At 42.1% G+C, this 12,029-nt stretch overlaps 1 protein-coding gene across 1 annotated transcript in view; it reads right to left on the reverse strand.

Annotated features, from left to right (window-relative positions):
• Positions 1-12,029, reverse strand: part of Tulp4 (TUB like protein 4) — a 106,031-nt gene that overhangs the window by 56,149 nt on the left and 37,853 nt on the right. The window contains exon 2 of the mRNA XM_028772742.1: positions 4,871-4,999. Coding sequence (XP_028628575.1) covers positions 4,871-4,999 — 129 coding nt within the window. The remainder of the gene's footprint in view (positions 1-4,870; positions 5,000-12,029) is intronic.

The following is a 12,029-nucleotide window of genomic DNA, read 5'->3' on the forward strand; positions in this document are numbered from 1 at the left end:
CTTCTGCATGTCTGTCTCTAACCCTCCTTCCCTGTCTGTCTCTAGCCCTTCCTCCCCTGTATCTGTCCCTTTAACAATGTATTACTCCTCAGTACTGAAAAGATTCAAAGCCCTATTTTAGTCATCATGTATGTGTTGGGGTGGCAATAAATAGCACATTATTGTTATTTATAATTATTCAGCACTTAACTGACTCATAATCCCATATGTGGTCACATAATAGAATATAAGGTTTGTAAACTTTCTGGCATGAATACAAGCTTTCTGAGTATGCAATGACCAAAAACTAATCCAAAATCAGACACATAATAGGCCCCTGGTGCTCCAGCCAGAGCCTGCCTATGCTTCATGTCAGAACTTCACTGTAGCCTTGGCTTAGCACACGTAATATACAAGCTTGAACTGTGCATAGCCACAATCATGCCATGTGCTACCAATGCATGCTGTCTGAAGCATCTGCACTCACATTTGAGACTGCCTTATGTTACGAACGGAAGTGTTCTTACTTCACAGGCAAAGCTTTCTTCTGCTGCAGAAACAAGCAATCAGTATAAACCAGACTCTTCCTATTCTTCTACTGTCCTTCAGCGTGCAGTGTCCCACAGGAACACAGTCTAGAATGCTGGAGTACTTGGGTATGAAAACTGCTGTCTGAGTTGCTGTCTTACAGAACCCAGGACCACCCGCCCAGGAATGGCACCATACACAATGGGCTTGACCCTCTCCTATTGTTCGCCAATTAAAAAATGCCCTATGGCTGGATCTTATAGAGGTGGCTTCTCAATTGAGGCTTCCTCCTTTCAGATAACTCTAGTCTGTGTCATACTGTCAAGCTGACTTTAGACAGCACAGTGTGCATGTTCTCACTGGCACTAATGTCTCTTTGACAGGGGACGGCATCTCACTGTGGTTGTGATGTTCATTTCCATGATAATTATTCATTTTGAACATTTCTTCATACACCTGATGTCTACTGTATGTTTTCTTCTGAGAAATATTTACTTAGGTCTATTGTCCAGTTTTTATTTGGCTCATCTTGGGGTTTGTTTGTTTTGCTAGTGTATTCCTTGTGATTCTAAATATACATCTTGTCAGACATATAGTTTGCAAACATCTCTCATACGAAAGACTGTCATTTCCTTTGTTATATAAAGCTTTCTAATTTGATACAATCCTGTTTGGGTTTGCTTTTGCTTCCTGTGCTTTGGGGGTGTTATCCCCACACCCAAAGAAACAAAAGCTACTGGCAAACTCACAAAAAAGGTAATGTAGGATGTTCAAATGAATTGACTGACTTTCCTACTTTGGCACAAGGCAGTAAGAATGCATGCTATCTGCTAGGCAGAAGCAGGAAGATGATGAGTTCAAGTCAGCAGAAGCTATACATACTTAGAGAGGCCCTGTCTGAAGGAGCAGGGCTAAGAGTGCACCTCAATGAGTCAATTCTCAGCAACTCTAACTCACTACCACAACTATAATGTGTGAGTGTGTATGTGTGTGTGTACACGAGTGTGTACACATGTGCCTGTCTGTCTGTTTCCTTCTCCCCACACCAGAGAAACAAAAATGAAAAACAAGTACTAAATGCTAGGAGAGAAGAGCAGACACTTGTCTCTGGGGGACTGTTTGAGATGCCAGCCCCACTTTACTAAAGAGTGCTCTCGGATTACCAGAAGCTGAGCAGCACTTTGGCCACACCAGTGCCTGAAGCAGCTTCTCATCAGACCTTCTCAGATGATGTGCCTGGCACAGTCATCCTCGGTGACTCACACTGTAAAAGAATGCACCCACTGTCCCACACCCACTTTGACATAATGGCCTCGTGATCATTTCCTGAAAAAGAACCTGCTAGGACATTACTTGGCTTTTGTCAAATGCTTCATTACTTTACGACAACAAACTGCACACTCTAAGCAAGGATCTTTAGTTGCTCCATCTAAAACAGTAATGCGTGTCTTTGAGCTGGCTTCCAGGACATGCCTTCTCCAAGCTGCAGAGCTGCTCTTTCCACCAGACACTTTCCAGGTGTACTAAGTATACACTGCCTCAATCAGTAATCAGCATAACCTGTGTGTGGATTTTTTTAAAACTAAAGTCAGATTTAATGCCAACGTTATCAGAAGCAAACGAGACTCCCCCAAATGTCAGTATTTAATAATAGCAACTGCTCAATAGGTTCTAAGGTTTGAAGAACCAGTTCTGAACAGCAAAAGAACAGAAAAATTGCAACCATGTCACAAGCTATAGTAATTACTGTAATAGCAACTGCAGGCACAGGCCCTGTGAACTCCGAGTGCTATCAGATGTTCTGTGGTGGTACGTATCAGTTCACCTGTCCCCAGGATTCAAATTCCTCTACCTTTCCTGTTTCTGACGTGTGCTCTCTATAGAAAAAAAAACATGGACTGGTGTGACAGGTGCAGCAATGACACAGCTACCAGAGGGAGGTAATGGGGACAGGAGTGTGTGGGTCCTTGCTGAGAAAGGACAGTGCTGGGGCGCTCATGTGGTGGCGCTGCTGCTTGGCTGGTAGGGCAGTTGGGATATAATATCAACACATGGATTTTTGCCAAAGAGAAATAGGTTAGCTTGGGGGCGGATTTTTTGTTTTGTTTTTTTGGTCTGGGTCATTTTTTTCCTTTGTCTAGAAACAGTGTGGGAAAATGTTTTAGAAGGAAAAGGGGATTTGAGTTCTCAATTTAACAATTCCTTGGGCAAGTTATTGAACATCTTGACCTGGATTTTTTTCTCTTCTATTAGTTGAGAACAGCAAATTTCTAGAATAAAGTTCCCAAATAAAGAGAAAAACACATGAAATAAAAGCACTTATGGCATACGTCTTAGTCATTATGACCAAGGCCACTGCTATGAAGGGAAGCTATGACAAGGAACACGGTGGCATATAGGCAGGTGCTGGAGCAGCAGCTCCACATTCAATTAGGCCCTGAGGTGCCTCTGTGCTCACTCCTGTGCTGGCCTCTGTATGACTGCCTCTCAGAGTCCACTCATTGAGTGGAGAGTTTTATTGCTCTTTTCTGTTTTCAGTTAGTTTGGCCACCCAGTGTCATCTTCAGCTCCTTTCTGACATACTATGTCTTTACTCTTTGGAAAACACACCATGGACTTCCTGCTGCAGAACTGAACCTTGGACTGATCTAGCTTGCCCTCCAGCTCCTACCCCGCCCGCAGTGTGAGGCTGTGCTGTCTGGCACTCCTCCTGTTTTGTGTCTAAGGAGACTGACTCATCAGAGGCAGTTCTTGTTCTCATAGAGCTGCTGAGGAAGGTTCGAGCACAAGTCTAACGATTTCCCTATGATTACCCTAACTGTACATTTCTAGTTTACCGGGTTATCATCTGCTCCATTCTCACCTCGTACTTAAGTTATGAGCTTCTCATGTTTGAAAGACAGAGACCACCCAGCTGACATATTACTGTCAGTATTGATTAGGCTGAAGGTCTCACAAGATGTCAGCACTACCTTGGTGAAAACAGAACCTTGTTTTTCCATGTGAGAGTGTATTCATTTAGTAGGTTAGGCATAATGTGATTCTCAACCCTGACAAAGCCACATCTGCTTCCGTCATGCCTCAGATTTAAGGAAAGAAGGAATGGTACATGCCCTGTGACACTAATCGGCCTGTTTGAGGGAAATCTACAATTGCAGCAGTCTGCAAAATCATGTTGCTCTGCAAGGCCAAGGAAGGGCGTGAGCTCTGCAGACAGACAGCATAAGTCAGAGCTCTGTCCTTGACTTCTAAATTCAGGGTAGTTCTGGGTACATGTTTTCTCATCTATAGTAAGGTGACAGTAATGACCCTGTCTCAGAATTACATCAAAGTATAAATGAAAAGTGCCCTAAACCCTGCTTACACTTAGCGGCTGTAACTTCATGTGCCCTGCGGATTCTCACAGAGCTACTGTCTCAGAGGCCCTAGAACAGTCTCTGTGTCAAAACAGTAGCCACAGGGCATCCCTAAAGTTAAGTGTCAGGGGTGTAGGTAGCAACTCTTTATGAATTCTGTGAGATAGATCCCTTTCTAAAGTTGCTTATTAGGTCTCTTTGGTGCTGTTTTTATCCATCTAGCTCAAGGAAGAGGATTCTTGTTTTTAATGCATTAGTTTTTTGTCTGCAAGTATGTATGCATGCCAAGTGCTCACAGAGACCAGAAAAGGGTGTTGAATTTCCTAGAACTGGAGTTACACAGATGGTTGTGAGTCACCATGTGTATACTGAGAACCACACTCAAGTCTTCTACAAGACAAGCAAGCACTCTTATCCACGGAGCCATTCCTTCAGTCCCCATAGACTCTTTTAACTGAAAACAGAAAGGCCCTACTGATGGGATGAGCTGTGCCTTCAGAATCAGAATGTCAAGCACTTTAAATCATTACCAAGAAAGATAGGACAGAAGAGATGGACATATGCTATGGTGGCTTGAATAAAAATGGTCCCCATAGATTCATACAGTACAATACTTAGTCACCAAGGAGTGACACCATTTGAAAGGATTAGGAGGAAGTGTGCCCTTAGTAGAGGAAGTTTGTCACTTGGCAGTGGGGGAAGACCTTAAGGGTTCAAAAGCCCATGCCAAACACAGGGTCTCTTTTGGCCTATAAATTAGGATAAAATTAGGTGGGCTTTTGAAACCTCAAATCTCATCTCTTATCACACGATTCTTCCAAAAAGGCCACACCTACTTTTTACCCTTCTCAGGAAAACCTTTCTTTAGAGACTAACTTATTGCTCCGTTACTTCATAAACACAGGAAAGGTTCAGTGCAGACCAAAGCTACTCCATTTGCTCTAGGACTCAGCATGGTGAATTCCAAGCATCAGAGTTGCATTGGAAGAAGCCTGCTATCCACTCACCTGAGCCCCACGGTCATTGACCAGTTCCACAGACCACCTGCCTTCATATTGAATCCACACAAAGATTCCTCCATCTGCATCACATGTGGCCAGCTTCTGGTATGGCTCATTCCACCTCACCAGTACAACCTAGAAAAATAAGAAGATGTTAACCACAAGAAAGAAAACAACTGGTCAGCTTTAACTTCCATAAAGTATTCAGATCCCAGAACTAAACAGGAAAAGTATGGGAGAGACTGTGGGGGTCTGTGAGGGCCAGGTGAAACCCACATGAGTCCAGACACACCTGGCATCTCCTAGAAGACATCAGACACCTGGCAAACAACGAATTATGTACACTGATATGAGTCCCCACCTGAACCCAGCACCTGCATCTCAGAGGTGTGCAAATATCTCTCATTTGCTGGTCTTGTGCTGTGGAGAAATGGCTCTCACAAAATTCTCATTTTTGAAATGTGGTATTTATTTAAGTACAGGAAAAAAAGGATGAGTCTTAATTTTCTCTCTCTTCTGAACTATCTTATTTCTGAACAGCTCACCGTCTAAAGAGAGCAAATGTCAAAAAATACAGTTGAAAGATTTAAGTAGCTTTTGATTTATCTGAGAGAAAATACGAAGGTATAAGCTTCATGGGGTAATTGAATGAGAACAACTCCCATAGGCTCATGCTTAGTCAACCAGGGCATGGCACTATTTGAAAAGATTAGAAGGACTGTGAGGCATGACCTTTTGAAGTAGGTATGGCCTTGTTAGAGGATGTGTCACTGGAGGTAGGATTTGAGGCTTTAAAAGTCCATCTCAGTCTGTCTGTGTGTGTCTGTCTCTCTCTCTCTCTCTCTCTCTCTCTCTCTCTCTCTCTCTCTCTCTCTCTCTCTCTCTCTCTCTCTGCCTACAAATCAGGTATAGCACTGGTTCCATGTTCCTCGCCATAATGAGGACCATAGACTAAGTCTCTGAAGCCATAAGCAAGCCACAAATTAAATGCTTTCTTTTATAATGGTTGCCTTGGTCATGATGTCTCTTCACGGCAATCAAACAGCTTCTAAAACAGCTTCTAATATTCTGAGTATGGGAACTTCTTTTACAAAATTAATATACACTACTAATTTTTTAATTAGAAAAAACATAATTCTTTCTGAAGCTGGAGAAATTACTCTCATCTTTCTCAATTATAAATAACTTTGAAATCTACAAAGGTAGAAAGTCTGAGGACAGCACGATGGGTCAGTGGGTAAAGGTGCTTATTTCAAGCCTGGCAACTAAAGTTTGATTCCTGCAACCCAAATAAAGGGAGCAAAGAGAGAATCAAGTTCCCAAACCTGCCCTCCGACTTCCACACACGCGTGTGGTAGCATGAGTGCCCTACTCATCCTAGACACACAGAAATAAATCTTTCTAAAAAAACGGAGGAAACCTGTCAGGTGGTTTGTGAGTCTGTGTAATAAACACTTGGCAAGTCTGGGAGCCCCCCAAATAAAAGTGTCAGGAACAGCTATGCAGCAGTGAGTTCCTGCCTAGTCTCAAGAGCCATGAAACCAGTACCTCAAGGTTTACCACAGTGAGTGTCCCTAAGACTCTTCTCTCCTGCCGAGTCCTGGTGACTGGGAGAAACGCAGCGTCATCATTACACCCATGCTCTGAGCCTAACATTCAGGTGGAAGGCATGGATCACTTCCTCCACCCTCAGTGTGTGTAAAGTTACGCTTGGAACCTAGACTACAGGATGTCAGAGGGGCTGTGTGTCACTGGTCAGCAAGATCACTCCAGTTAATCAAGACATGAATACTTCTCTCTCCCCAGCATTGTCTAACAAACTGACTACAAGGTAGTGCCACTATAAATGGTTCCCAGGTTCTAATCTAGGTTCTGTAGTGAAGTAAACCCAAGGGCTAATGAACCTCCTCCAATGCCAGACCCTCTTCATGCCCTGCTGTAATGTTTCTTCCTTAGAGAGCAACAATACACAAACCACATTTAACTTCTCAAAACTATGCAGTTGGGCACACCTGACCTGGAGGTCTTTATATGTGTTTTCAGGGCACAAAAAAATTAAGAGGCCCCAAAGAACAGTCTGACTTCCTCTGCCTTGAGCTGAGCATAGTTTACTTGCCTCAGAAAGTTTTAAGAGGAAAGAGTATTACACCATTTTTCCCTCACTAACAAAAACAAAGGAAGCCACCATGCTGTCATCTTTGGAACACTGGCAACCTTTAAGCTAACCCAGTTGACGGCTTACCGTGCTACAGTCAACTTCCAAGGATGCAGACTCCCATGTACCCCACCCAGCCATGTCCTGTGCTGAGACCTGCTGTGACCAGCTCTGCATGCTCGTCGCTGCCACAATGTGCTGTGACTATAATGCAGGATCTGTGCTGTTGGGAACAGCTTCACAATGACCAGCTATTTTTAGCATATGCTACAATAATATGTAATTGGAAGCTTTAATCATTATTAAATTATATCTTTGAACTTTAAAAGTATTAAAATTATTTCAAACTCCCAAAGCATTTGAACAACAATAAATACTGCCTGTATGTTTAAGATGAACCAAACACTGTTAGATGCTAAAGAAAGAAATTAAGGCATCTTTGGCCCCAAAGAGTTGGCTTATCAAACATATAAAACAGTGCTCTACACAATGCATAGCGGAGGGGATCATCACAGGTATGGGTAAGAGCAGCAAAGCAAGAGTCACTCATGTAAATCTAGTTTGTTTTTTAAATTGATTTAAAAAAAAACCAACAACTTAAGTCTTTAAGTGACATCTGAATGCGTAAGATTCAAAATTTCCTAACAGTTAATAGACAAAGCCAAATTTCTTTACTTCTTTCAGATCTGACAGTGATTTGGTCTGAGTACTGCAATACACAGTACGTGGGTTATAAGTTGGTCTCTAGTTGACGGGCTTTACTCCCAGGATCCTACAACCATTCCAGAATGGCTGCCAAGGAATGGAATGTGATAAACAGGAACACCATACTCATGAATGGTCGGCTTTTAAATTGTTTCCCTAGGTGACCATAGTGAGCATTCATCTACTGTAAGGCTGGCTATAAAATGGATGTTTTTACCAGTAGTGGCCACTGCCATTATAACACATTTAGTTATCATCAAGAAAACACCTCTTCCTGGAAATAACCTACAGTCACAGAATGGCGCAAACATAATACAGTAGAGGCAAAACATATGTTAAATTATCTAATGTTAAAGTAAGATTTATATTTTTAAAAAATATCTAGTCACACACACACACACACACACACACACACACACACACACACACACACTAGTTTTCTGTCTTCACGCACACCAGAACAGGGAATCGGATGGTTGTGAGCCACCATGTAGTTGTTGGGAATTGAACTCAGTACCTCTGGAAGAGCAGTCAGTGCTCTTAACCGCTGAACCATCTCTACTTCCCCAAGATTTCTTATTTTAAGATAACACAGTTGCTACTGTTGAGTAAACAATGCACTCTGACTCAGTTTCATCCTTCTGGAATTCTGAATTGAGATGTGGCAGTAATTGGAAATTTGGTCCTAGCATGCAGCTTCAACCCAAGTTCTAACTGGCACAACTGAGTAGGTGGATAACTCAGAATTGGAAGCAGAGGCCTTTCCATTGCTTCTTCGTTTAAATCTGAAGTAGAATGGCTAATGTTTGCTTGGCTGGTTCCTTCTCATTTCCTCTCCTGTCTGCAAGGCACAGCGGCCCGCCTTATCTCCTAGCAGCTCATTTCCTGTTCTCTGAAGCCTGCCAGCCTACTTGGCAATATTGGGACATACCAGAGTGTTGAGGAATTACCAGACAGGGTCAGCTGGGATTTCAGCTGCCCAGATTGTGAAGTTCGGTGCTATGGATCCACCTAGGCGTCCTAGCCACGGCTTCCTGCCCTCCTAAAGGGAACAGGGTTCATTTAGTGTGTGCACCAAAGGCCTCCCTCAGCTAGGGTGTTAGCTGAAGGCTGCATCCATCTGTTAGGAAAGAGAGTGAGCTCAGTTTTAATTCATGCCTTTGAGTAGTCAGAAAGAAAACCTGACGGCTGTCTCATGTAAGATGCAGCCTGTCATATTATAGCATGTCAGCCAACAAATACTTACTGAAAGTTGTTAAAAATCAGAATAAAAGCACAGGGCAGGACCTCTGGAAGCGTATTTGGCTTCTAAGCACACTGCTTCATTCCCTCTAACTAGAATTACTTCTAGGAAAGCAAAGTGCGTGCCATTCGTGCTGATGCTTGGCTTCCAAGGTAGCGCCCTCTGGATGGCAGGGACGCACACACAGGAAGCAACTCTGCTGAGCAACCACATCACCAACGCTCGGGAGCATCTCCTTCAATCTAAAAAGAACACAATCTGAACAAAAATTAAAAAACAACAACAACAACAGCCTCTATAGCAACCCTGTGATGATCGTCAGCCAACTCATCCAGTTCTATAACTTAAGTGAAGCAACAGCAAGTTGAACTGCACAAGACAAAATAGCTAATATCATGGAAATGGCTATATTAACAAAAGAAATCAGCAGATTCAATGCAATTCCCATCAAAATTCCAATAACATTCTTCACAGAATTTAAAAACAAAAACAACAACAACTACACAGAAACATAAAATCCATCAATATCCAAAGTTCTAATCAGAAAGAATGACCTTAAAGGTATCACATAACCTGATCACAAATTACACCACAGAGCTACAGCAACAAAGGCAGTGTGGGCCTGGTACAGAAACTGGTATGTAGACCAAAAAAAAACCAGAAAGACCCCCCAAATAAATCCCAACAGCCACCTAACTTTTGACAAAGATGTCAAAGACATACACTGGAAAAAAATAAGTCTATTGAACAAACGGCGCTGGCTAAACTTAATATCTAGCTGCAGAATAATAAGGTAGATTCATATCTCTTAACCCTGTACAAGAATCAATTCAAACTCACCAAAGACAGAATGTAAAACCTGAAACGTTGAAACTGCTAGAGAGAACTCCTCAAGATACAGGCATAGGCAAGAACTTTCTGACTAGGACTCCAACAACACAGGAACTAACCCAAAAACTGACAAATGAGAACCCATGAAAGTAAGAAGCTTCAGCATGGTGACCAGAAATGTTATAAGAGTGAACACTTCAGAACAGAGAAAGTCTTTCTAGCTACACTTCCAACATAGACTATATACATACACACACACACACACATATATGTATATATGTATATATAATACATACATAATATATAAATACATATATAAATATAACATATATTTCCTGTTTCATTATTTTTTAAATTTGTTTTTTTATTAAATATTTTCTTTATTTACATTTCATATGTTATCCCCTTTCCTGGTTTCTACCTGGGAAACCCCCTATCCCATTCCCCCTCCCCCTGCTTCTATGAAGGTGTTCCCTCACTCATCTACCCTCTCCCACCTCCCCACCGTCGAATTCCCCTACACTAGGGCATGGAGCCTTCATAGGACCAAGAGCCTCTCCTCCCATTGATGCCCCGACAAGGCCATCCCTCTGTGCATATATTTTTAAACTGCAAAAATCATTGGCCAGCAAGAGGTCTCAGCTGGCAAGAGACTTGCTGCAAAACCTGCTGACAAAAGCTTGACCCCTGACATGCATATAGAAGAGAACTGACTTCTGCAAGCTGTCTTCTGAACTATGCCACGCATGGGAGCACATGTGTGCATACAAGCACAATAAATAAATAAATAAATAAATGAATAAATAAATAACACGGTAAAATTTTTTTTTAAAGAACAGAAAAGAAATGGCAGCAAATGCTGGAGAAGACATGAGGAAAGAAGACTCACAGCTAGTGAGGACATAAATTGATGTGGAACCTAAGGAGATCAGTGTGATGGTTTCTCAGAAACATGTAACCCAGCTGTACTACTGGTCCTGAGAATCTAACCAAAGGACTGCAAACCCTACCTACCACAGATACTTGCGTTTCCATGTTAACTGATGCTCTGTTCACAAGAACAAGGAAATAGAATCAGCCCAGATATCTATGAGCAGACAGAACAGACCATGAAACCAGGGCACACACTCGGAAGCCTCATTCAGTTGCAGGGAAAAAGGAAATCTAAAAAGCTAGAGGAAAAATGAATCTCAAATTATTATATTGAAGAAACTTCTACACAAAAAAGACAAATACTACAGTCCTCTCTCATATGTGAATGCCAGCTTTTAATTTCTTTCTGTATGTGGGCTTGAGTGTGGGTACAGGTCATGAAACTAAGCCAGAGGCCATGAGGGAAGAGGGTTTTAAGGAGGCAGGAGTTAGGGTAACTGAATCCACGTGCCATGAAAGCAGAAAGGGAGCTATGGGAAGGGACAAGTGTCGAGGGAAGGAAACAGGGCACAGGGGGAAGAGGAAGACAAGATGATCAGCCAAAACGAAGTGTGCAATGCCATCATTATATAATTACATATCAATCAGAAACAGCTAGAGCATACATTTCTGTAGTTTTGGAAGACTGAATTCATATTCATGAATTCTGTGTACATCCCTTCCTCCACTCTGCCTTTTTAAAATATTGCACTTGAAATAAAAACACAAGTTGCTCATCACAGTACTCACTGGTGTTACTCAGATGGAACTCGGGCCCAAAGAACACATACAGTTCTGTAGAAAACATGTACAATTAAGTTCTATGTAAATTCACTGTATGATTGACTGCTTAAATCAAGAGGGACTCTGGCCCAAATCACTCAAGGGATGAGGTCAGCAGAGAGTAGGAGGAACAGAAACAGACTGCATAGGCTCTGGATGTTCTGTGGCAGGGACTACTATAACAAATAATAACAGCTATCATGCACTGGGTGCCAACACTTTGCTTGATTCGCTACTACCAGCATTGTACACATTTTCTCATTTTACTGTAGGGATTCTCCAATAATGAGAATTACAATTTGCCTTGCTTTTAGTGATACAAAAATTAAGGCGTACAAAGACTTCGCAATTTGAAGTCTCAGCACAGTGGTGGTGCCATGCGTGAAGTCTGGTGGTCTAAAACAAGAACCCATGGTCCTTAGCAGTTTCCTGTCTCTCCCTATAATTTTTTTCGAATTAGATCCAGGAGAACTAAGAAAAGTATAAAAGCATCAAACCATAGAACATCCCCATTAAGCAAAATTGTACAGGTATTA

This window comes from Grammomys surdaster, unplaced genomic scaffold (genome assembly GCF_004785775.1).
Source record: "Grammomys surdaster isolate TR1022 unplaced genomic scaffold, NIH_TR_1.0 218, whole genome shotgun sequence".
Taxonomy (NCBI): Eukaryota; Metazoa; Chordata; class Mammalia; order Rodentia; family Muridae; genus Grammomys; species Grammomys surdaster.